The 23,791-nt window shown below is 46.3% G+C and overlaps 1 protein-coding gene across 4 annotated transcripts in view; it reads left to right on the top strand.

Annotated features, from left to right (window-relative positions):
* Positions 1-1,479: 1,479 nt before the first annotated feature.
* Positions 1,480-23,791, top strand: part of EDN3 (endothelin 3) — a 51,402-nt gene continuing 29,090 nt past the window's right edge. Inside the window, exons 1-4 of one of the 4 annotated variants that reach the window (XM_075118743.1) lie at positions 1,480-2,017; positions 2,196-2,465; positions 2,975-3,251; positions 20,600-21,643. In XM_075118743.1, the coding sequence (XP_074974844.1) occupies positions 2,414-2,465; positions 2,975-3,251; positions 20,600-21,377 (1,107 nt within the window). In that variant the 5' untranslated portion in view covers positions 1,480-2,017; positions 2,196-2,413 and the 3' untranslated portion in view covers positions 21,378-21,643. Of the gene's footprint in view, positions 2,466-2,974; positions 3,252-20,599; positions 21,644-23,791 lie in introns of those variants that run through there. The other 3 variants (XM_048820508.2, XR_007352723.2, XM_048820506.2) reach the window with 3 other exon arrangements.

Here is a 23,791-nt window from a genome sequence, read left to right as displayed (position 1 = left end):
TTCTTATATTGCAACAAAAGAAAACTCAGGTGATAAAACTAGAATTTAGAATCATATCATTTGGAAATTATCACACCCTCAATTTATAAACAGTGTTTCCCATTGACTGAGAAATGATGGCACAATATGCCTCTATAATTTTTCTCCTGCAGATAGGTGAAAATGCAATGTCAAGCATTATGCAGTGAAGCTGAAGTTGTGTTCGTTCCAGGATATTACAGAGACAAGATTGGTGAGGTAATATGTTTAACTGGAGCAACTTCTGTTGGTGTCAGATGTAAGGTTTCGAGCCATACAGTACTTCTCTTGACAAGGTACTCCCAGCATTAAGCAAAATGCAAAGTGGAATAGATTGTTTAGCATAAGTAGTTAGCACATATTGCCCGGGACCAGTCAACACACTGCATTACAACAATCTATAATTCACGAATCCCCTCTTTTAGTCCTATGACTGCAGAGATGTTAACAGACCACTCTACCTTGAATGGTCCAGGTGCCAGGCAAGAGATCTAACCACTGGGCTAAAAGTTATAAGGTATATGCTTAACTTTAAGCAGGGGAGAGTATTGAAATCTATGGGAATACTCTCATCTTTACAGGTAAGCACATGCTTTGCTGGATCAGGGCCAAACTTCAGTGTAGTGCTAGTGACATGAGTTTATCCCCAAATAAATTTGTTAGTCTCTAAGGTGCCACAAGTACTCCTCGTTCTATGAGCTTCTTTGAGGCTCACTGTTACTAGAAACTCTGATTTAACTAATAATTCTTAGAATTCATAGTGATCCTGTCTTTTCAGCCTGGCTTTGGACTTAGTACCTGTTCACTCTCCTGCTTCTGATATTTTATAGCTACATGTCATAAAGTGTGGTCACTTTCAGAGACATTATGTCTCTTTGTATTATTAGACAGAACATAGTATTTACACTCTCTGCCTCAGTTTTTACATCTTTGAAAACAGGCAACAAGACTGAGTTTCTTAATTAATGGAACATGATATTGAAGTGAGCTTTTATATAAAGTGTGGCTAATGAATAACACACACCAGAGGTTGGTATTTTTGGGGGGTGGAGGGAGTTAGGGGAGGAGAATTATGTGGTTCTCCTGGGGAAGGAGAAAAGTGCACTTATGAAATAGGAGAAATTGAGCATAATTGTCTGTAGGGTTCCCCCCTCTCATCCCCCATGAAAGAGGGCTTAGGGAATGCACTGATGGCTGGAATCAGGTGGCTAGGTGTTTCTTACAGGAATGAGTTAGGCAGCTACCTTGCTCCATACCAAAAGTGATTGCAGAGGAGGTGTTCACTTTAGACCCTTTAGCCCAGTGGTTAGAGCACTCACCAGGGATGTGGGAGACCTTTGCCAGACCTGAAAGTTATAAGGGAGGCAAGTACCACCTCCTCTTCCTCCAGCTGGATTTTGGCTGGTAGCCGGTGAGGCAGACAGCCCACGCCTACCAGATTGGGGGCTGCACGCAGTTTAGACAGATGAATGCCTGTCTTCCTGCCTTTCGTGAATCATTCTGGCACAAGTCGAGGAGATAGGCATCTGGATGCCTAGAGTGAGGCAGCAGTTCTTATGCTGAGGCAGAAAAATAGGCACCCAGGGAATTTTTACCTTGAAAATTTAGCCACTGAGTGAGTTGAGGTGCCTGCAGAAGGCAGAGGGGGTTTTATGGATCACATGGGACTGGATTTAGCTGTTTAAATCCAAGATTTAGGAGACTAAGTGCTTGGTGGATCTGGTGCCTAAATAACTTGCCCACGGTCACACAGGAAGTCAGTGGCAGAAACAAAAAAAACTGAGCACAAAGCTGAGTCACAATCTAGCGCTCTGACCACAAAAACCAGCCGACCTCCCTGAGCCGATACCAAACGCAACAGGGCCAGCTCTGGTGAGAGCGATGGATTAAGAGCCACATAGCAAGTTCAGAACATCCGGGAGGGCGTTCAGGCAGCAGCTTGCGCCTCCTCCCTCTCTCTACCTGTGCAAGGCTGCAAGCCATGGGAAACCACGAGGGGGTAAGTGATCGCAACCCTCACCATCCATATACACTGAGCAGTCAGCTGTCGGCTTGTGGGAGGTAACTGCAGTTTTAAAACAGCAGCTCCGCTTTCTAATCGGACTGGGGGGGTGTGCGCGTGTGGGAAAAGCGCAGCAATGGACCCTTTCTTCCTTTCACAACACTCTCCCCTTCAGGACTAATTCTGCACGGGGGCAAAAAAGAAAAAACCCCAACAAGCCAGAAGCACCGATCACACCTCCGTGTGGGAACTAATTGCTGGAAGCAGCGTTTGCCTCGAGACCTAGGATTTCCCCTGCCTCCAACCTGAAGCGGTTTCTCCTGGAACAAAGTCACCCCCCCCCCTCCCACGCCACCTTTGCCGGCCGTTGACACGTTTGGCCATTCGGATTGAATGGAGCTGGGATTCTGGTTACTCTTTGGACTTACAGTGACCTCGAGCGCAGGTAAAAGGGGGGTTTCTTGGGTGGTCGCCCGCTCTGGCACACAAAGTTGCAGGAGGGAGGCGGGAGGCAGGGGGGCTGCAGCGCCTGGTGCGTGGTCAGTCAGTAGGAACCCAAATCGGTAGTTTAAGATGGAGTTTAACGGAGACAAGAGGATATAAACGAACGCTGCACGAACGAGACGCAACTCTTCTGACCACGGGGCCCTCCGCGTCCTGACTCTCGCCTGAGAACCGAACCGAACCCGGAGCAGGAACTTGAATCCCCGCTCACCAGCCGGGGCCCCTGGCACGCTGCTCGTGCCGTGCTCCCGGGGGGCTGCCTCCGGACCTGCCGCCCGCCAGGATTCAAACTCAGCCACCCCGCACAGGAAATCCAGTGACGGGGGGGGCGCTCGTGGACAGGACAAGCCCCTCGCTGGGGGGCGGGGGGGATTCAGAGCCGAGGGAAGCCCCCCCCCCCAAGCGGCTGCTGCCCCGCGGGTCAGCCTTTCTTCTCTCCCCACCCTGCAGGGTTCTCGCTGCCCGTGCCTCGCCCGCGGCCCCTCTCCGAGAGCGGCCGGGGCCCGCGGTCTCCCGCGCCCCGAGAGCGGGTGGGTGCGGAGAGCACGGGCCGGGCCGCCGCAGGGGGGCTGCTGGCCGGCGGCGAGGCCGGGACCGGCCGTGGAGGGAAGGCGGATGGCCCGGGAGCGCCACGCCGCAGAGCCAAGCGCTGCACTTGCTACACCTACAAGGACAAGGAGTGCGTGTACTACTGCCACCTGGACATCATCTGGATCAACACCCCCGAGTGAGTGCGGCGGGCCGCGCCCCCCCGAGGGACCCCGGGGGGGGAGGCACCCCAGGGAGAGCTGGGGGGAGAGATCCCGGGGACAGGGGGGAGCAGCACCCCAGGGAGAGCTGGGGGGAGAGATCCCGGGGACAGGGGGGAGCAGCACCCCAGGGAGAGCTGGGGGGAGAGATCCCGGGGGCGGGGTGGGAGCAGCACCCCAGGGAGAGCTGGGGGGAGAGATCCCGGGGGCGGGGTGGGAGCAGCACCCCAGGGAGAGCTGGGGGGAGAGATCCCGGGGGCGGGGTGGGAGCAGCACCCCAGGGAGAGCTGGGGGGAGAGATCCCGGGGGCGGGGTGGGAGCAGCACCCCAGGGAGAGCTGAGGGGAGAGATCCCGGGGACGGGGGGGGGAGCAGCTCCAAGGGAGAGCTAGGGGAAGAGATCCCGGGGACGGGGGGGAGCAGCACCCCAGGGAGAGCTGCTGGGAGAGATCCTGGGGGCAGGGGGGGAGCAGCACCCCAGGGAGAGCTGGGGGGAGAGATCCCAGGGACGGGGGGGGAGCAGAATGCCTGGGAGGGCTGGGGTCAGAGACCCCCGGGGGGATGGGAGTAGCACCTGGAGTTCGGGCAATCCCAGGGGAGCTGGAGCTGGGCTGGAGTGAGCAAATGGGGACTGGCTCTCGAAAGTGAGTGAGCCAGAGACCTGGTGGGTGGGAGGGGCCATGGCAGGGGAGCAGCCCCCTGACATGAGTCCCTGCTCTATCCCCAAGCCCTGAAGGATGAGAAAAGGAAGGGGATGAGGAGTGGAGACCCCAGTGGGGATAGGGGGTCAGCCACCGGGAGTGAGCCTGCCTGGGAAGGGGGTATTGGGCTCAGCCCCCTAGAGCGAGCGAGGCCCCTTCAGGAAGGGAAAAGATGCTGTGTTCCTGAGGAGTAAGGAGATTCCTCTCCTGGGGGAGGTGGGAACCAGTACACCAGAGTGAGTAAGGAGCTGAGGGTGCTGTCCCCTTTCCTCCTGGGAATGGTACAGGAGGGCTGGAGGATGATTCTTGCAGACCGTAGCTGAAGGGGTTCCCCTCAGGGATGGGGTGCTGTGGGGGCCGGGGCTCCCTGCCCAGGAGAGGAGAGAGGCTACAGAGAGCCATGCACCAAGTTCTTGCTGCCATGCCTCCCCTGGATGACTTCTCCAGTTGCTACTTGGCCATCTTACCAGTTACGAGGCCCCTGAATGAGAGCGTGTGAATGTGTGCGAAACTTAGAGCAGCTCTTGTCCAGGGAGCTAATATATCGGTGCAGGGAAGGCATGACAGCAGCCGCCATATTTTTAGATTGCATGCTCTTTGAGATTGCCCTCCGAAAGTGCCTAGTGTTCTGTAGGTACTACCATAGTCAGATTCTACATAATAATAATAATTAATAAATGGAAAGGGTTGTTTGTAGCCAGTGAACTATCTCATCGTGTCCTTTGTACAGAGAGAAAAACATTTAAGTTCTGCTCTGAAAAGTGACTCTCTGGAGGTTCTATGTTTCTTGTCTCTCAGTGACCCCAGGGCAAATCTGTTGCACTAAGCAGTAAAAAGATGGCTTTTCTCAGTGCCAGCCCTGTCAATTCAATCTGGGGTCTTGACTCATGCTTCTTCACAAGTTAGTTGGGATCCTTCCTTTGTAACTTGGTGCTGAATTTAATGACCCCCTCCGATGCGGAGAACTCATCTGAGTCATCCCATCGAAGGGACTATCATATGAGGAAGGGCAATCAAGGGGGGAATCCAGCCCTTAGCTAACAATTCTATTGATGCAAGAACTGGAATAGAACCGTCAACTCACTAGCTTTGCAAAGCTAACAGAAGTATAAGTGTAATAAAATCTCACTTGTCACTAAATAAGCAGAGAAAACTTAAGATACACTCAGGGAGCAGATTTGTTGAGGTAAAAATTTTTTTACTTTCTTTTCTGTCCATGGCAGCACATTATCCATTTCACTGACATACGCACATCCTGAAGTTCCGGCATAATTTGAATCTCTACTAATCTTCTCCATACTGTGCCTCAACACAGTCTTTCCTCTGACAGTATCTCTCATCACTTTGTTGAGGTGCTGACAAACATATCAACAAAGTGGTGGTGAACATCTTACAACATACATTGTCCATTAGGATTACGCCTGCTGATAAATTAAACAGAGTATCAGACACTTGTCTGAAGTTGCTGTTAACTACACTCAGCACTTAATTCCCTGTTAAGTACAGTGCCTTTTTTGTTTTGGTTAGTGTTTGCAGTGTGAGGTCTCATGTGCTAGAACTCAGGCTGGGTGGAGCTTGCATATTGAACAGCAGGATCCGTACCTAGATGGATTAACAGAAAGACCGAGTCCAGGACAGAGTAACACTGAGCCTACAGCCTCAATTTCTGAGCCTTGGCTCCTGTATCTAGACTGAGGGTGCTCCGACCTCCTGCCTGAAACAATATATCTTAAATATATTCTAAGGCCACGACTACACTGTGAACTAGGAGTGTGATTCCCTTGCTCACACGTACATACTCGCACTATCTCAAGTATAAATAGCAGTGTAGCCAAGTGTAGCAGCAGAGATGCGGCTTAGCATGGGTAGCAGCAGAGATGTGGCTTAGCTGTGCTGGGTACGTACCCACGAGTTTCAGGCAGGTTTGAACTTGGCACAGCTAAACCATGCCTCCACTGCTATTTATATTTGCATTAGCTCAGTGAGAACCAGTGTAAGTATGTGTATGCGAGCAGGGGAATCACAACCCTAGCTCATAGTGTAGATGTCGCCTAAGGGGAATGTTTCAGGGGCTGTCTCCTACTGGTAATCAGATAACATCCCTGGGGTAGCCACAGCAATTGTACCTTGAAAAAGTAATTAGGAAAGAACTTAATGTATTTTTTAGCTTCATTTAATGAACTTCAGAAGCTGGAAACAAGGCAGAGGAGTCAGCCCCATAAGACCATCCAGCTTTCCATTGACCACCAGCAACTGGTCCACTGATCACAGTTTGGGAACTTTTGCAATAAGCTAAACATGTCCTTTTAATTAACTACAAGGACTTTAATTGGTTCAAAATAACACTGAGAAAAATCAAGTAACAGTAAAAATTAATGAAGCTAGTGGGTCCTGACTTACAGGCTATATCCAGCACCACTTCCTTTGTGACAACAATTCCAGTTGGAAGCACTGTCAATTGACAAGTCTTTTGTCAATTTCATCAGATGTTTTCCACGGTAAACATCTGATGAAGTGAGCTGTAGCTCACGAAAGCTCATGCTCAAATAAATTGGTTAGTCTCTAAGGTGCCACAAGTACTCCTTTTCTTTTTGCGAATACAGACTAACACGGCTGTTCCTCTGAAACCTGTCATAAATGTGCAGTAACCAGACAGTCACCCTGGTCCTTGAAGCTCCATACTTCACCACCGCTGGGCTTAGTTAGGAGTAATGTTAGCTAAATATTTATCACTCGTATTTAAACCAAGGCTTGACTGGTGAACTTTTAATAACCAATAACTTCATTATAAATGTTTTCCCCATGAGTTCCAAAACTGATTTGAACTGTTTGGGGTTAGATTCTGCACCCCTTTATGTCAGTGACAAAAGTCCCTTTTTACTCCAGTAGGAATAGGATTGAGCCTTTGTCTCTGAATATAGCAGCTTTCTTATGGATGCGGGGTGCTTGCCAAGCTGATTTGTGGCCCTTATCAGTCACGTGCAGAGGCCTCAGCCCACCATCAAATCTGGTCAGAGGGCAGTCCTCAGTGATGCATGACGTTGTCTGTCTTTGGCCACAACTGTATGAATTCTGGCTGCACGTTGACCCTGGCCCATTTGAAATCAGTTCAGAAGGACTCATGAGTGGCGTGGCAAGGCAAATCAAAACCAAGTACAGTACATGCATATTTGGGTCAGTTCTAAGAGACGGTCGTGTAACATTGATAGTGTGGGAGAGTGAAGTAGAATTCTATTTTTTTTTTTCACTTGAGGTGTTTTTTTCCCGGGGAGGAGAGCAGCAAATGGAGGAAAGGTTTAGGATAGAAGTTTGTATTTTTAAAAATCAAAGGAATTTGATTAATGATTGAAGGAAGTGTATGATTTCAGTGTAAACACCCATATTATGCTTCATTTGCATTGATTTACTAGTCCTTCAGGGTAGGTTTTTTTAAATGTACCCTTTTCATCCTACATTTCTTAAACTTCTTGTCTGGATGATATATTATTTTCAACTGAATAAATTAAAAATATCCACTAATCTGAAGTCCTCATTGTGAACTCAGTGCATGTGTGAGTTTTGGCTTGATCGTGAGGAATATTTAAACCCAGAGTGCTTATTTTTAATCAGTATTTGAGTCTTTGCCTCTATTGACACTTTAAAACAAGTGTAAATGTTTAAATGCTTCAGTTAAAAAAATAACCTAGTCAAATAGTTTGAACAGAACCTGATCACAGTCATTACTTATGCCAGTAATGCCACTGAGCTCAATGGGACTATTCATGGCCGGTTTTCACGGTCAAGCCCGTATTTTTGAAAGACTGGATTTCACCAGTAAATCAATCATATGGTTTTAATTTCAGAGTAGAGAAGGACAACTTACAGTAATGAGACAGGATTCAAACAGACCAATCTTTTGATAAGATGACTTTTGCAGTGACAATAACATAAGCACTTCCACTGCATAATTGTCCAGAAATTAAACACTCAGGGACTGACTCTCCACTGTGTTACTCTGGTGTAAAAACTAGTGACTTTCCACTCAAGCCCAAGGAGTTCCACCAATATAAATTGGTATAATGGAGTGGGAAAATCAGGCTCTCCCTGCTTGTATTAAAAAATGTCCAGGAAGTCCCACAACACTTGGGTACAGATCTAGCACTTGTGGCTTTCAGTATGAGGGCTGATATCCGACCTTAGCAAAGCTGTCACGTTTTATGCAGCTGGATGTGAAGTTTTATGCAAATGAATGAGTTACGAACATTTTCAAATATTTTCATCTAAGCATAAACTTTAGTTTATGGTCAGCACACTGCGTCCCACATGCAGTGGCAGGGGTAGGCCACAAAGCTGCATAAAACTTAGCAGCTGGCATGCGTGGGAGCTACGGTTGTGTGGGTGCTAGAAGAGGTGTGAGTTAGTGGGAGCTGGGGTTGCTGGAGTCAGGGGGAGCACGGTCCAGGTTGGGGGAATGCTAGCTGGATACCCCCAAGGGTTGGTTGGGCGGCTGGAGTCTCCCAGGGAGTGGAGGATAAAGGAGACAGGTGGCTGTACTCTGGCGGGAGAGCTTGGTGCCTGTATTGAACCCACTCACCTTCTGTCCCAGGTAGCAGACCTCCTTTTGCTTGAGCCTTTCCCGCCTTCCTCCAGCAGGGGGAACGTCTAAATGGGAGACAGAGAGGCAGTTGCCTGTAGAGGAGGTGCCCCTGCAGACCTTGGTGGACGGAAGGAGTAACTACAGCCTTTGTGCTCAGCCCAGCTAGATGCTTGAGGCTCCTGCTAGGCTGCAGGAATGTGAGAATGTCATGAGAGATATAGAGAGAGACAAAAGGTGGGTGGGGTAATAAATGTTATTGGACCAATTTCAGGTGGTGAAAGAGACAAGCTTTTGGGCTGACACTGAGCTGTGGTTTTATCTGTAAGTCTGAAAGCTTGTCTCTCTCACCAACAGAAATTGGTCCAATAACAGATATTACCTCACCCACTATGTCTCTCAGATCCTGGGACTGACACAGCTACAACACTGCATACATCAGAGATGTATGACACTTGGCAGCACTGGCTTAGCTACACCCAGGGAGCTTCCACAGAGGCAGGCATGTATATCTGAGAGCAGATGGCAGGGCTGTGCATGGAGACACTGACCCTTCTTGAAAATACAGACGTCCAGTGCAACAAGAGCACGACTGGGTTTTAGTGTCAGACATCTAGGCCCTACTACTGTGCTGACTGTTCACCCTGAAGCTCGTTGGATTGATCAGGAATGTGACTGAGTGGAATGTGGCCCGCACTTAGTAGTTTAATATCCCCTAGCGTTCAGCCTACTCTTTCTGAATAGGAGTAGCCATAATGTCCATAGGAACGATATGTATGTAGTGTTTCTAAGTGGCCCTGTTTTGTCTCCATTGCTGAGTGCATGCAGCTGAGACAGTATTTGACAGTGAAATAGTTGGCTGTCAAAGAAAGCTGATCAGAAGTAGGTTTGGCACCCCAAGAAAGAGCGTCATTTACTCTTAGGAAATAAAAGGAGCAGGAGGCCAGAAGGATGGTTTTCTGAAACTTCTCCTGTTTACTCACCTCTTTTCCTTTCTTATCTCTGACTTCCTCACCACTCATTTCCCATCTATGCTCAGCATCATCTTTCACTAGGGTGACCAGACAGCAAGTGTGAAAAATCGGGACAGGAGGTGGAGGGTAATAGGAGCCTATATAAGAAAAAGTCCCAAATATCGGGACTGTCCCTATAAAATCAGGACATCTGGTCACCCTATCTTTCACTATCTCCCCATTTTCTTTCCTCCCCATATCATTATCCCCTTTGAATTACATCCTTCCTCCCTCACTTCTTATCCCCTCCGATAGCCCTTAATTCCTGTTTTACCCTTCCTTATTATATACCAGGGGTCGGCAGCCTTTCAGAAGTGGTATGCCGAGTCTTCATTTGTTCACTCTAATTTAAGGTTTTGCATGCCAGTATTACATTTTAACGTTTTTAGAAGGTCTCTTTCTATAAGTCTTTAATATATAACTAAACTATTGTTTTTTGTAAAGTAAATAAGGTTTTTAAAATGTTTAAGAAGCTTCATTTAAAATTCAGTTAAAACGCAGAGCCCCCCGGACCGGTGGCCAGGACCCGGGCAGTGTGAATGCCACTGAAAATCAGCTCGCGTGCCGCCTTTGGCACACGGGCCATAGGTTGCCTACCCCCGTTATATACCAGGCTTCCAAATTCCCCTCTTTTCCCAACCTCATTTCTTTGCCTACCTCTTGCAACAGAAGAAACTTTTAAACATTGTAGTAACATATTCAAAACATTCTCTGGTTTTGAGAAGCGGCTTAGGTCAGCAAGTAGGGAGGTGATGGAAGGCAGAAAATTACAGCGCTTCTAGGCTCTGACCCTGGAGACCCTCCCCCGTTACGAGAGTGAGGGCATGTGTCTATCTGTCTGGACTTGTCAGTGAACTACTGGGGTCACTTCAGCCCTCAGAGCAAGCTGGTGTCATTTTGATACTGTTGTAGTTTTGTTTGCTGGAAATGGTGAGCGCATGAGAGAGAAAGGAGGGCGTCCTAAGTGAAAGTCACAGCAGGATGCAACAATTAATTATCCTTGTAGACAAAAGGTTACATTGCAAAACCATTATGAAAAGTTTCAGAGTAGCAGCCGTGTTAGTCTGTATTCGCAAAAAGAAAAGGAGGACTTGTGGCACCTTAGAGACTAACCAATTTATTTGAGCATAAGCTTTCATGAGCTGCAGCTCACTTCATCGAATGCAAAGCTAGTATATGCTGCATGCCGAGGCGATCTGTTACTCAGTAATAATGATAGAATTGCTTTATGATTCTGTGTTCTCTGTTAAGTGATGAATTTTATCTTGCTCCGATCTGTAATTAAAGATACTGAAAATTTCTTAACAGAAAGAACTACTACTTTTTGGCAATACCCACTGACTTACAGGCTCAATTATAAAATTTACCCATGAAATAACTTAGAGAAGAAACCAAAGTCTTTTCTAGGTTACATCTTTAAAACTTTGAATGGCCCCTTATCTTTTGATGGGAGCTGAGCATGTGCATTCAAAAGCAATGTGTGGTTCAATAAATAGACTGTATAGTGTTGCTGATAGTTATTTAGGTCATTGGGGATATGCTGACTGGGTTAAATTTGCCTGGGCCACTGCAGTGATGTCAGTAAAAGAACAAGAGGTGACTTGATTACAGTGTAGAAGCACCTTCATGCAGAAAAAATACAAGGTACTGAAAGGATCATTACTGTAGCAGAGAAATACATAACAAGAACCAATGGCTGGAAGTTAAAACCAGACAAATTCAGATTAGAAATAAGAGATTTTTAACAGTGATGATTAACCACTCAAACAAACTCCCAAGATAAGCTATTAAAAGTAAATAATGAAGAGATCATGAACTCTGTGGTCACACCCATTGGTAAAACTGCAGGCAAAATGGAAAGCAGGTAAGCCTTTCTGGAATCCACTAGTTCCTTTTGACTGATTGGAGACTGTCCTTTTTTGTTTTTCTTTTCTTTTTGTTATTTTCAGTTAGAAATTGTTGAGAACAACAAGCTAAAATATAAGTTTAACAGTTCTTTTTGTCAGGTTTCAGAGTAACAGCCGTGTTAGTCTGTATTCGCAAAAAGAAAAGGAGTACTTGTGGCACCTTAGAGACTAACCAATTTATTTGAGCATGAGCTTTCGTGAGCTACAGCTCACTTCATCGGATGCAGCATCCGATGAAGTGAGCTGTAGCTCACGAAAGCTCATGCTCAAATAAATTGGTTAGTCTCTAAGGTGCCATAAGTACTCCAGTTCTTTTTGTAAATTCCTAACCACAAAAATTGCAACATTTTGAATGCATGGATTCTGAACAAATGTTCCCATGCAAAACAGGCATGTTTCAAATTAAGACAGATTTATTTAATATAATAACTGGATTCTGTCATTGCTATCTTTTATGTTGCACACGTTGCCTAGATTTTTAGGGCCCGGTTTTTAGCCAGGTCAGGTGAGCAATTGTGCATGATCAAGGTGTGCCTAATTTGCATATGCAATTATTGTAGTGGTATGCAAAATTGAACCTGATTTTACTGCAATAAACAGTGCTATTAATTGTGAGGGTTTTTTCTTTTTTGAGGGACAAGGAATTCCCCCCTTTTCTCCCCCCCCGCATATTTAAACTAAGCCAGGTTGCTTTTGTTTGTTGATTTAAAAAAGTTCTGTACTTGTTCAAATCCATTACTTAAAATTAGTATTTACTGTAACTTTTTTTTCTCCTTCCCGTTTCTGGAAGCTGTTTGAGCTGCATCTGTTTGCAACTTTGCAGAAACATGATTATGAGACCCTGCGAGACAGGAATTAATTTCTCATGCCTTGATTTTGACCTGTGTCATCGTACTGGGGTGGGAGACATAACATTTGGCTGATCCCTCTTATATTGGTGGATTGATGTTGTAATAGTTATAGGAAAACAAATGGATCTGAGATATGTTTATATTTAGGACTTTTGTAATCACTGCTCGAGAAACTAAGATTTCCAAAGTGGTTTTTCGTCTCTGGATTCAGGCTCAGCTTTATCCAGTTTACACTTTTATCATCTTCAGTCATGGCATGAGAGCCTCTTCTTTAGCAAACTCTGTTTAGAGTAAATAATCTCACAGCGACACTTACTGCAAAGCTTCTAAAGCTTTATGGGTCCCTCTAAATTGTTGGTATCACATTCAATCAGGGCCGGTGCAAGGATGTTTTGCACCCTAGGTGAAACTTCCACCGTGTGCCCGCCCTCTCCAGGAGCCCTGCAGCAGCTCCCCGCCCCCCCTCGGCCAGGGGAGCCGTGTGTGGCAGCTCCCCACCCCCACCCTCAGCCCAGGGAGTCGTGCACGGCAGCTTCCCGCCCCCCTCGGCCCAGGGACTAGGAGCCGTGCGGTAGCTCCCTCCCCCCGCCGGGAGCGTGCGGCAGCTCCCCGCCCCCCTCCCTCCCCGGGGAGCCGTGCGGCAGCTCCCCGCCCCAGCTCACCTCTGCTCTGCCCCCTCCCCAAGCACGCCGCTGCCATTCCGCTTCTCCCGCCTCCCAGGCTCATGGCGCCAAACAGCTGTTTGGTGCCACAAGTCTGGGAGGGAGAGACGCAGAGCCGGGCGGCATGCTCAGGGGAGGAGGCGGAGCAGAGGTGAGCTGGGGCGGGGAGCGGTTCCCCTGCGCGCCGGCCCCCCACGTTACTTGCTGAGGCGGTCCTCCCCGTGCCCCCCTACCCCAGCTCACCTCCGCTCCACCGCCTCCCCGGAGCGTGCTTTTGGCCGCCCCCAACCACTTGGCACCCTAGGCGGTCGCCTAGTTTGCCTCGTGGTTGCACCGGCCCTGCATTCAATGATTTTCCTTGTAAAGCTGGACAACGTAATTGAATGGTTAGGCTGCTAGTGTGCAGAAACCACTGCTGATCATGCTCACCAATACTGTCTCATTGTTTCCTTACACTCCCTCATCTGTTTATATTCATCTGTTGACTCTTGTCTTATATTCAGACTGTAACCATAGTTGCTGGAACTAGGGATGCTGCTGCATCCCCTGGCTTGAAGTGATTTCCATTATATACAAGATTTACAGTTTGGTTCAATGGTTCTCAGCACCCCCCACTATAAACATTGTTCCAGCACCCCTGCCTGTAACAGGGACCATCTTTTTGTTCTGTTTGTACAGTCCCTTGTCTCTTTCTCCCAGTTTCTGCATATAATTTTTCATATCTCCCCTTAAGCTTGGAGCAGCAGCCTCCCACATCCTGTGTTGCTGGGGTTACTCCCTCTGCTCCTTAAAGCCCTGTTCTTGCTTGAAACTTTCCTATACTGATCCTCACCAAGTGTGGACACACGGCCTTATGTTTTCCGACTGTGTATCTCCCCCCCTCCCTTTGATCTAGTTAGACCAATTCCCAGCCAATGGGAGCTGTGGAGCTGGCCTTCAGGCAGGGGCAGCGTGCGGAGCCTCCCTGACCGCCCATGCGTCTAGGGTCTGCAGGGACCTGGCTTCCAGGAGCCACATGGAGCTAGGGCAGGCAGGGATCCTGCCTCAGCCCCAGGCCCCCACTGCGCCGCCAACCGGACTTTTAATGGCCCGTTGGCATTGCTGACTGGAGCCGCCAGGGTCCCTTTTCGACTGGGCGTTCCGGTCGAAAACTGGATGCCTGGCAACCCTAGCCGCATATGGCCTGTGGGCTGCCGGTTGAGAACCACTGAGCTAGATTGTAATCTCAGGGCCTTTGTGTTTTGCTGTAAAGCACTGAATACCCTTCTAGTGCTCTCGACATTAATATCACAATCGATAACCACCTCAGAAAGGCCTGGGATTGACTTGGCCTGGGAGGCTGAACTCCCTTCCAGATTTCGGGCTGGCCCTTCGGGGCAGGGGGACAGGGAGGGGCACTCTGATAGGACCGTGTACGGAAGCTTCACTAGCACTGCACATGCTGTTCTAATTCGGAGAATAAACAGAGGATTTCAGTCTCCAGGGCTGTCTCTCTCTCACAAGCATGAAATTAACATCTCACACTTATTCCACCCTCCCTCCCAGCTTTTTGCAAACAGTCAGTTTTGAATTCCACATGCGGTGGAGTGGAGTGAAGATCTGATGGGGAGAACTTGTTTTAATTCATTTCACATACATACCGACATGGCGGGTTCAAAATGTGGCTGCAGAACGCTCTGATTCCTGTTCTGGGCCAGCTACTCTTTGGCTGCCTATTTCCACCCAATCCCCTTCATTCCCCAGCTGCTCCTTCCTTTCAGGAGCTCATCCACTCCTCTTTACACTGGGCCCAGGCCACAGATTGGTTGGGAGCAGTGGGAGATCCTGAGGGATGAGGGAAATGCTATTTTCAAAGAGGCAGGTTTCTCCGCTTGTAAAGCTATGGGGATGTTATTTCATTAGGTAGTGGCCTGTGTGTGTGAGAGAGAGAGAGAAAGAGTTTGGGGTATATTTTTCAATCTGAAGGTTGTGGCCTTTAGGAAAAAATACACCTGTATTCTGCAGGAATACATCATCCTAAACACTGCCATAGTGCAATTACTATGCTATCCCATAGCAGGCTTTTGTTAGGGGGATTCTGTTCCCTATGACACACACGTTAGTTGATATCTGTGGCATATTGGCCCTGGATAGTTCTACCCCCAGTCACAGTGAACACACTCCCCCCTGAAGTCAGTCAGCTGGCCCACCGCCAGATTCCCAGAGAATGAAAAATGAGGAGGGTGGGGATGGGAGGAAGTATTTATTTTCCCCGGGAGTGTTTGCCCTTTTGAATGCTAGTTCTGATACTTATGTTCCCATCCTCCTCTTATACTTGTATGTTGCATTCCTGTTTCACAATCTTGCTCTGTCTTGTCTGTTTGGATCTTACACTCTTCAAGGCAGGGACTGTCTTACTAAGTATTTGTACTGGGTTTAGTGTAATGCATGACTCCTACTCTAGATTACCATTAGGTGCTATTATACGCGATTAGCATACCCATGGGATCTCAGTGGAGTCAATTAGGCTTCATGGGTGCAAATGAAAGCCCAGTGTGGGTAAATATTTTCTTGATGCAGAGGTAAATTCATTAGTGTGATTTGGGATGCCTAGCTAATCTGATTTGTTGTTGCCTTCTAAGGATATAACATATAATTCCTGAGACTGCTGTGTTTTTAGATGCTAACCGAAATGAACATACTTTAGCATTCCTTTGGGAAGCCCCAGTGACTATTCTCATGATGTCTGATTTCGGAAACATTGAATGCACTTTTGCAGCAATGATTTTTTTAAAACACCTTGATAGACTAGTCCACCCCTTTATTGGGTTATGGGATCCTGCCCTTCTCCTGATGTATTTCTAGGGTTGCCAACTGTCTAATCGTGCAAACCCAAAGACCCTTGCCATGCCTGCCACCCCCCTTTCCCGAGGCCATGCCCCTGTCCTGTCCCTTCTGAGGCCCTGCCCCCTCTCACTCCATCTCCCCTCCCTCCATTGCCTCGCTCTCCCCCACCCTCACTCACTTTCACCAAGCTGGGGCAGGGGGTTGGGGTGCGGGCTCTGGGAGGGAGTTTGTGTGCAGGCTCTAGACTCGGGCAGGGAGTTGGTGTGCGGGGGAGGGGGGTGGCTCTGGGAGGGAGGGGGTTCAGGGTGCAGGCTCTAGGCTGGGGCAGGAGATTGGGGTACAGGAGAGGATCAGGGGGTTGGTGCTTACTTTGGGCAGATCCCGAAAGCAACCGACACATCCCTTTGGCAGCAGCTCTTACGTGGGGGGGACAGGGGGTCTTCATGCGCCAACGGGAGCTGCGGAGTTGGTGCTCGGGGTGGGGGCAGTGCACGGAGACCCCCTCTCCACCCCCCCAGGGGCCGCAGGGATAGTGCTATCCGCTTCCGGGAGCAGCGCGGAGCAAGGCAGGTAAGGGAGCCTGTCTTAGCCCCGCTGCCATGCCGGACTGTTAGTGCCCAAAATCTCCTGGTTTGGCTGAACTAAACTGGGCGCTCGAGCCTGATTCCAGGAGACTCCTGGCGAAAGTGGGAGGGTTGGCAACCCTATGTATTTCTGGGGGGTGGGGGAGGAGGGGAAAGCTCTGTGTTTGAGAACATTCTCGGAATGCTAGTGGGAGGGGGTTGCTGGTGGAGAAATTGTTATTACAATTTGTGTACTGAGTGACTTCCTTTTATTAAAAAAAGCAAATAATTTGACTTTGCCACTCATTTATGGGCTAGCTGACACAGAGGTTTATTTTAGGGCTTGTCTGCACTACAAAGTTAAGTTGATGTAAGGTGGCTTATGTCGACCGAACTCTGGAGGTGTACATGCTGCAGTGCTCCTCCCGCTACTTTAACTCTCCTGCTATGCTGACCTAATAAAACCACCTTGATGAGAGGCATAGAGCTGAGGGTGACATATTTAGAGCAAGGCAGTGTCAGTGTAGACACTACGGTGCTTACGGTGTCCTAAGGGGCCTCCAAGAGGTGTTCCACAATGCCCGCCATGCCCACTCTTGTCACTGTTTTGAACTCCACTGCTCTGCAGCCAGATTCACAGGCATATGCCTCTCGTCTTTTAAAGCCCCAGGAAGTTTTGAAATTGCTTTTCCTGTATGCAGCAAATGGGCTCCTGCCTAGAGTACACAGGAGGTGCTGGATCTCCTGGGTCTCTGGGAAGAGGTGGCTGTACAGCATAGCTCCATTCCAGCCACAGGAACTTATCTGGGGCATGGAGGAGAAGGGCTAGCAGAAGGTAAGGGAGGCAAATAGTCGCTCTGGTGCGAAGCTGCAGACATGCAGTTTCTACAAGGAGGGGCCTGGGGTTAGGGTGGTGGTATATGGGTGTGGGACTGGTCAGGAGAGCAGTCAGGATAGGGGCTGCGGGGGAACGTGGGGGCTGAGGTCAGGGGGCTGGTATATAGATGGGGGGCTGAGGGGAGCAGTCAGGGTGCTTACTCTTAGGTTGTGGGAAAAGAGGGCATGATTTTAAGGAAGAATGAAAAGAAACAGAATCAAAACTTTCCCTGGACAAGTAAAAACAGATACCACTGGTACTCACTTTTTCATGTAGATGTAAACTGCACAGGTTAAATTACTGATGGAGGTTGGTGCAATTTTTTTACATCTACTGTAGATTACTCATTAAAGAAAAGAAGTTTACTTCTCTTGAGGAAGGTTTCTGTGTTAAAACAAAACCCAGTTTTCAAGACATCTTTACTTTAGTAAACATGGACAGAAACAGATTTGCATTACATTGCACATAGTCAGAATTGGAATGAACTTTTGTTATCTGGACAATATGACTTGGATGATCACAGATGCACAGTAGTATCCTTTGAACTCTCACCTCTGTCAAAGGAAGGAGCGAGGTGTCTCAAAATCAGTTTCAGAAAAAAACTGGGCCAGTGCCTCCAATTTCAAGAATCTCTGTCCCTCCACTGCACCTGTAGTTATTTTTGCTCTGATATGCTCTTTTGAATCTATTACCTCAATTCTGTATTGCAGAAGTAGTTCTCAAATGTATTTACAACAGAATTCATAAGAGCTAGTAACTGCAAAAAAACATAAGCAAAGGAGATCAAATCCTTTCCTCTTTGCATTGGTGCACAAGTCCTGATATAAAGAGAAATCACTGTAAGGAGACACAGGGAGAGAATCACAAGGGAGTTCTCTGTACACCTCATTCTGCAGTGCGCTGCATGTGAGTTACAACACTCTACAACAAATCATGAGATAATAATCTCTATCTGAAACAAATTCATATGTATGAGGTTTGTTTTAACCCTGGGTGAAATCTCCAACCAGAGAAAGTGTAATGAGAAAAGAAACAACATTCCAGGACCTCCCTGCGCTCCCCCACCCCCATTCCAAGTCATTGATAAAAATATTAAACAACATAGGGCCAAGAACACAATCCCTGCAGGACTCCACTAGAAACACTAACCTGCGGAAGTCTATGTATATTACATCAAAACTATTATTACCTTTATGAACCAATCTCACCAAAAATATCAAATTAATTTGACAAAAACTTATTTTCTATAAACCTATCTTGGTTGGCGTTAATTTTATTATCCTCCTTTAATTTTTTTTTTTTTTTATTAAAGTAGTCCTGTATCAACTACTTTATTATGTTGCCTGGAACTGATGTCAGGCCTACAGGTACCCAAGTCATCCAATTTATCCTTTTTAAATTTTTGGCACAACACTAGCTCACTCTCTGTCCTCTAAAACTTCCCCAAAAACAACAAGGAGTCCGGTGGCATCTTAAAGACTAACAGATTTATTTGAGCATAAGCTTTCGTGGGTAAAACCCCCACTTCTTCAGATGCATGGAGTGAAAATTACAAGATACAGACATAAATATACTGACACAGGAAGAGAACGGAGTTACCTCACAAGTGGAGAACCAGTGTTGACAGGGCCAATTCGATCAGGGTGGATGTAGTCCACTCCCAACCATAGATGAGGAGGTGTCAATTCCAGGACTTATTGAAAATCATCATTAATGGTTCAGAGAGCTCCACAGCTCTTTTAAAACTCTTTGATGCAGGTTATATAGACCTGCTGATTTAAAAATGTTTAACTTTAGTAGCTGCTATTAAACATCATCCTTAGTTACTGCTGAAGTGGAAAGTATTTAATCATAATCTTATGATATGTATATACCATCTCTTAATTTTCCAAATACAGAATAGAAATATTTATTGATCACTTCTGCCTTTTCTGCATTATTACTGACAATTCTACCATGTCCATCTAGTAATGGACCAATACCAGTATTAGGATTCCTTTTGTTCTCAATATACTTAAATTCCTTTTTATTGTCTTTAAAGAGTTCTCATTGGGTCCTTTTGCTTCCCTTATCAATTTTCTATACTTCCTAGCTTCTAATTTATATTCATTGATATCAGCTTCTCCTTGTCTCCCTTTCTTATATTTATTTTGTATAGCTGCTTTCACTTACGTTCTAAGCCAACGTGGTGGACATTGTATTTATACAATCAATTCCCAGCACATTGTCTAACCAGGGTAACTGTGAACTCTTATCAATTAACACTCTTAAGTCTGCAGAGCCAAAAATGAATGGAACATTGCCGTTAGGTTGCAAAACATGTCACTGGTAGTCAGGGATCTGCTTTCTAGCTGGGAAGGAAGAGATTCCCCCACGCCTCTCCTGAAAACAATCTTCACAACATTTCAACCAAAAGGCTTTTATTAAACTAATGGAATTGAAGTTCTTGCTGTACAGAACAATAACTGGTTGTCACCTCTGACCTCACCATCCAGCAATACAATGTTCCATTGTGGTCTAAAACAACCTGATTTTCAGATGGTATTCTCAGCAGTTTTTTGAAAAAAAAAAAAAAAAAAAAAAAAAAAAGCCAGTTAGTTGAAATGAAAACTGTTCAAAACAGGGTTGGGTTTGATGAATTCCCCCCCCCCCCCAAAAAAAAAAAAACCGCCCAGGAAAACTTTTTGAAATTAACGAACAAAATGGACACTTTCAAAACAAAAAAAACCCCAAGTTTCTGGTTCAAAATGACTTTTCATTTTGAAAAAAGTTTTCAAGGGTCAGATTGAAACTAGCTATTTAGAAATTATTGAAACACTTTGATTAACCCAATCAAAAATTTTCATTTTTTTCATTTGCAAATATTTCTGAGATTTCAACTTTTTGTTCTCATGCAAGACTGGAAAACATTTCAAACTTTCAAATAGTCACGGGACCTTTTCCTACCCAGCTCTAGTATGAAGCTGGGCTCTCAAAAACAGAGGCAGCCAAAAATCACTTGTCATTTTTAGAAAGCTTAGCCTAGTATATTAGCTGATACATTCTCTGCCAGGGGAGTTTGGTTCTCAAACCACAGGGAATAACTTGGATGTAGCATTTATACATTATCCTGTCAAATGTGGCACAAATCCTGGCACTTCTTCCTCATTTGTCAGCAAAACGTAATAGCAGACACAGTGTATGAGGAGGCTAAGTTATATCAGGAATGAGAGAAGGCAAAAACAACACAGAACTTAAAACCTACTGACCACTATACTTACTTGCATGCCTCCAGCTTTCATCCAGACCACAACACATGATCCATTGTCTATAGCCAAGCTCTAAGATACAACTGCATTTGCTCCAACCCTTCAGACAGAGACAAACACCTACAAGATCTCTATCAAGCGTTCTTCAACTACAGTACCCACCTGCTGAAGTGAAGAAACAGATTGACAGAGCCAGAAGAGTACCCAGAAGCCACCTACTACAGGACAGGCCCAACAAAGAAAGTAACAGAACGCCACTAGCCATCACCTTCAGCCCCCAACTAAAACCTCTCCAGCGCATCATCGACCTACAACCTATCCTGAAGGATGATCCCTCACTCTCACAGATCTTGGGAGACAGGCCAGTCCTTGCTTACAGACAGCCCCCTAACCTGAAGCAAATACTCACCAGCAACCACACACCACACAACAGAACCACTAACCCAGGAACCTCTCCTTGCAACAAAGCCCGTTGCCAACTCTGTCCACATATCTATTCAGGGGACACCATCATAGGATCTAATCACATCAGCCACACTATCAGAGGCTCGTTCATCTGCACATCTACCAATGTGATATATGCCATCATGTGCCAGCAATGTCCCTCTGCCATGTACATTGGCCAAACCGGACAGTCTCTACGTAAAAGAATAAATGGACACAAACCAGACATCAAGAATTATGACATTCAAAAACCAGTTGGAGAACACTTCAATCTCCCTGGTCACTCGATTACAGACCTAAAAGTCACAATACTACAACAAAAAAACTTCAAAAAGAGACTCCAACGAGAGACTGCAGAATTGGAATTAATTTGCAAACTGGACACCATTAAATTAGGCTTGAATAAAGAGTGGGAGTGGGTGGGTCATTACACAAAGTAAAACTATTTCCCCATGCTTATTTTTTCCCCCTACTCTTCCTCACACCTTCTTGTCAACTGTTGGAAATGGACCATCCTGATTATCACTACAAAAGGTTTTTTTTCTCCTGCTGATAACAGCTCACCTTAACTGATCGCTCTCGTTACAGTGTGTATGGTAACACCCATTTTTTCATGTTCTCTGTGTATATATATCTTCCTACTGTATTTTCCAATGCATGCATCCGATGAAGTGGGTTTTAGCCCACAGAAGTTTATGCTCAAATAAATTTGTTAGTCTCTAAGGTGCCACGAGTACTCATTCTTTTTACAGAAATTAAAATAGTTCCTACCTGGAATAGAGGAAGGAGGAGCAGTTAGTCATTTGAATTGGCCATTTTAGGGCTGCCCAGATATAAAGGGCTAGAGAAGAGCATGCTGGGAAGGCCATTGTAAAAGGGTGAATCCAAATAGGAAACTCCAGTGATAAGCAGGATGCTTAAGGGGCAGCAGTTCCAGCTAATGGACCTGGAAGGAGTTAAATTCCTAGATCTCAAGACCCAGGATATGGGTGTGAGAGACCCTGAAACTGTGTTAAACAAAGCCATCTATCTCAGGTTTCTGGGGCATTTGTACTGACTTTTTATTTTTGTTGTCTTCTCTCTGCCAAAAAAAATCCTGATTCCTTTTTATCATTCTCTGCAGCCTATGATTGAATTGTCCTGTCATATCCTCATACAGTGTCATAGAAAGATCTCTGACTATTAGCACTCTGTTGCTCTTACAACATAGACTGTATTGCATTTGTTAGCTACTCAAACATTGTCCATGGCTAAAGGCAAGCTATTCTTGTCAGACAAAGTGACCACAGCACATTTTGTAGTGCAGCAGCCTCAATATTTACATTTTATTTTACTGTGCTAATGCAGTTATCAAAGATGGGATTCCTAGTGCATCCTCCGAATGAGCAAGATTCCAGCCATGGGAACTTTTCCTCTTAGCTGTCTATAGAAGCCTCAGGTTTAATTATTTCCATCAAAGCCTGACATCAGCAAAGAAATGTGTTGCCCATTGTGATGGATGTGACCATTCAGCTTGCCTGAGGTATAAATCACACCAAAAGTGTTTCACTTGCACCAAGGAACAAGTAAAGCAGGAAAAGAAAGGTTAGAGTGCTTATGTTTCTAGGAAAAAATGCACCTCTCCCGCTCTAGGGCATTCTCAGAAACACAGCAATTCCAACAAATGCACTTAGTAAACTGAGCTCTGTGTCAAACCTCTCATTCTCTGGAGGTTTGCGCTGAATTCTGATCTCGGCTAAACAGAGGTCAGTGGAATTACTCTGGATTAATTTAGGTGTAACTGGAATTTAACTTATTGCATTAATTGTGGTTTGGACTCACTGGGATCTAGAAACAAAGATGTATAAACTCTGTTGCTTCCAAGGGAAGAAAACATTTATTTCGTGACATTTTGGCGGGATGGTGTGTGTGTCAGTTGTGAACAATATAGGCCAAATCCTAGTTGTTGTGCCCAGGCCAAATGAATGGGCCTGGACTGGGAACCTGTAGGCTGGACAGCTAGGCTGCAAACAGGGTAGTGAGGCTGCTCTGAATCCTCTGTGATTGTGGTGCCATGTCTCTTTGTGAGTCAGGTAGGAGGCTCATGGTAAGACTACACCTGTCGCAGATCCACTAGTCCCTAGTACCTCCCTCTGCCCCGGGCATGTGGAGCCCCACAAGAATACAGCTCCAAGACACAGACTTCATTCAAGGCCTTCCATGCCTGTGGGTGTTGAAGGGTGATTTGCCCGGCTGTGAACTGCTTGTCTCTTTTTCACTGTTTACCTTCTGCTGACAATGCTTAGCCACACATCCAGAGCCAACAGCTCTTTGGCCAGACTCTGCTTTGTTACAGCCATGCTGACATGAATGGGGTTAGGTGGTCAAATGGGTGTCACTGCAATGCTTGGCCTGTTACCTAAATTAGTTACAAGTGTTTGGATCAGTTTTAATATAAGAGCAAATTGGGTTCTGGAGTTTTTATAGGGAATCAAACAAATCCACCAGGATCTTTTTGCCAGTTTTTGCCCCTCATCCTACACCTATAAGGCCCTTTTTTTCATTGAAAGGTGTTTGAGAATTATTCTTGCGTCCTTCCTATTCTGCATTCTCCTTGACACTGCAGGTTTCAAGTATACACTCAAAAGTTTTGGAGACCGCCTCTCCCCCTTTTGTAGTCTGACTGGCCTGGACATTTGCTAGAAAATATTGCCTAATGCTGAATTCGTGGTATCTTTAAATGAACGCTGAAGGGTTCCTCTGCCCCCCCCCACCCCCATTTATTTATTTTTGGCTGAAACTCAGAACTGCTCTCAGGCTTCTGTTGTATTTAAGTGGCTGGGAAAGTGGAAAATGGTAGCTGCTTCTGAATTAA

The sequence above is a fragment of the Caretta caretta genome, chromosome 13 (genome assembly GCF_965140235.1).
Source record: "Caretta caretta isolate rCarCar2 chromosome 13, rCarCar1.hap1, whole genome shotgun sequence".
NCBI lineage: Eukaryota > Metazoa > Chordata > Testudines > Cheloniidae > Caretta > Caretta caretta.
This window is presented reverse-complemented; position numbering and strand designations above follow the sequence as displayed.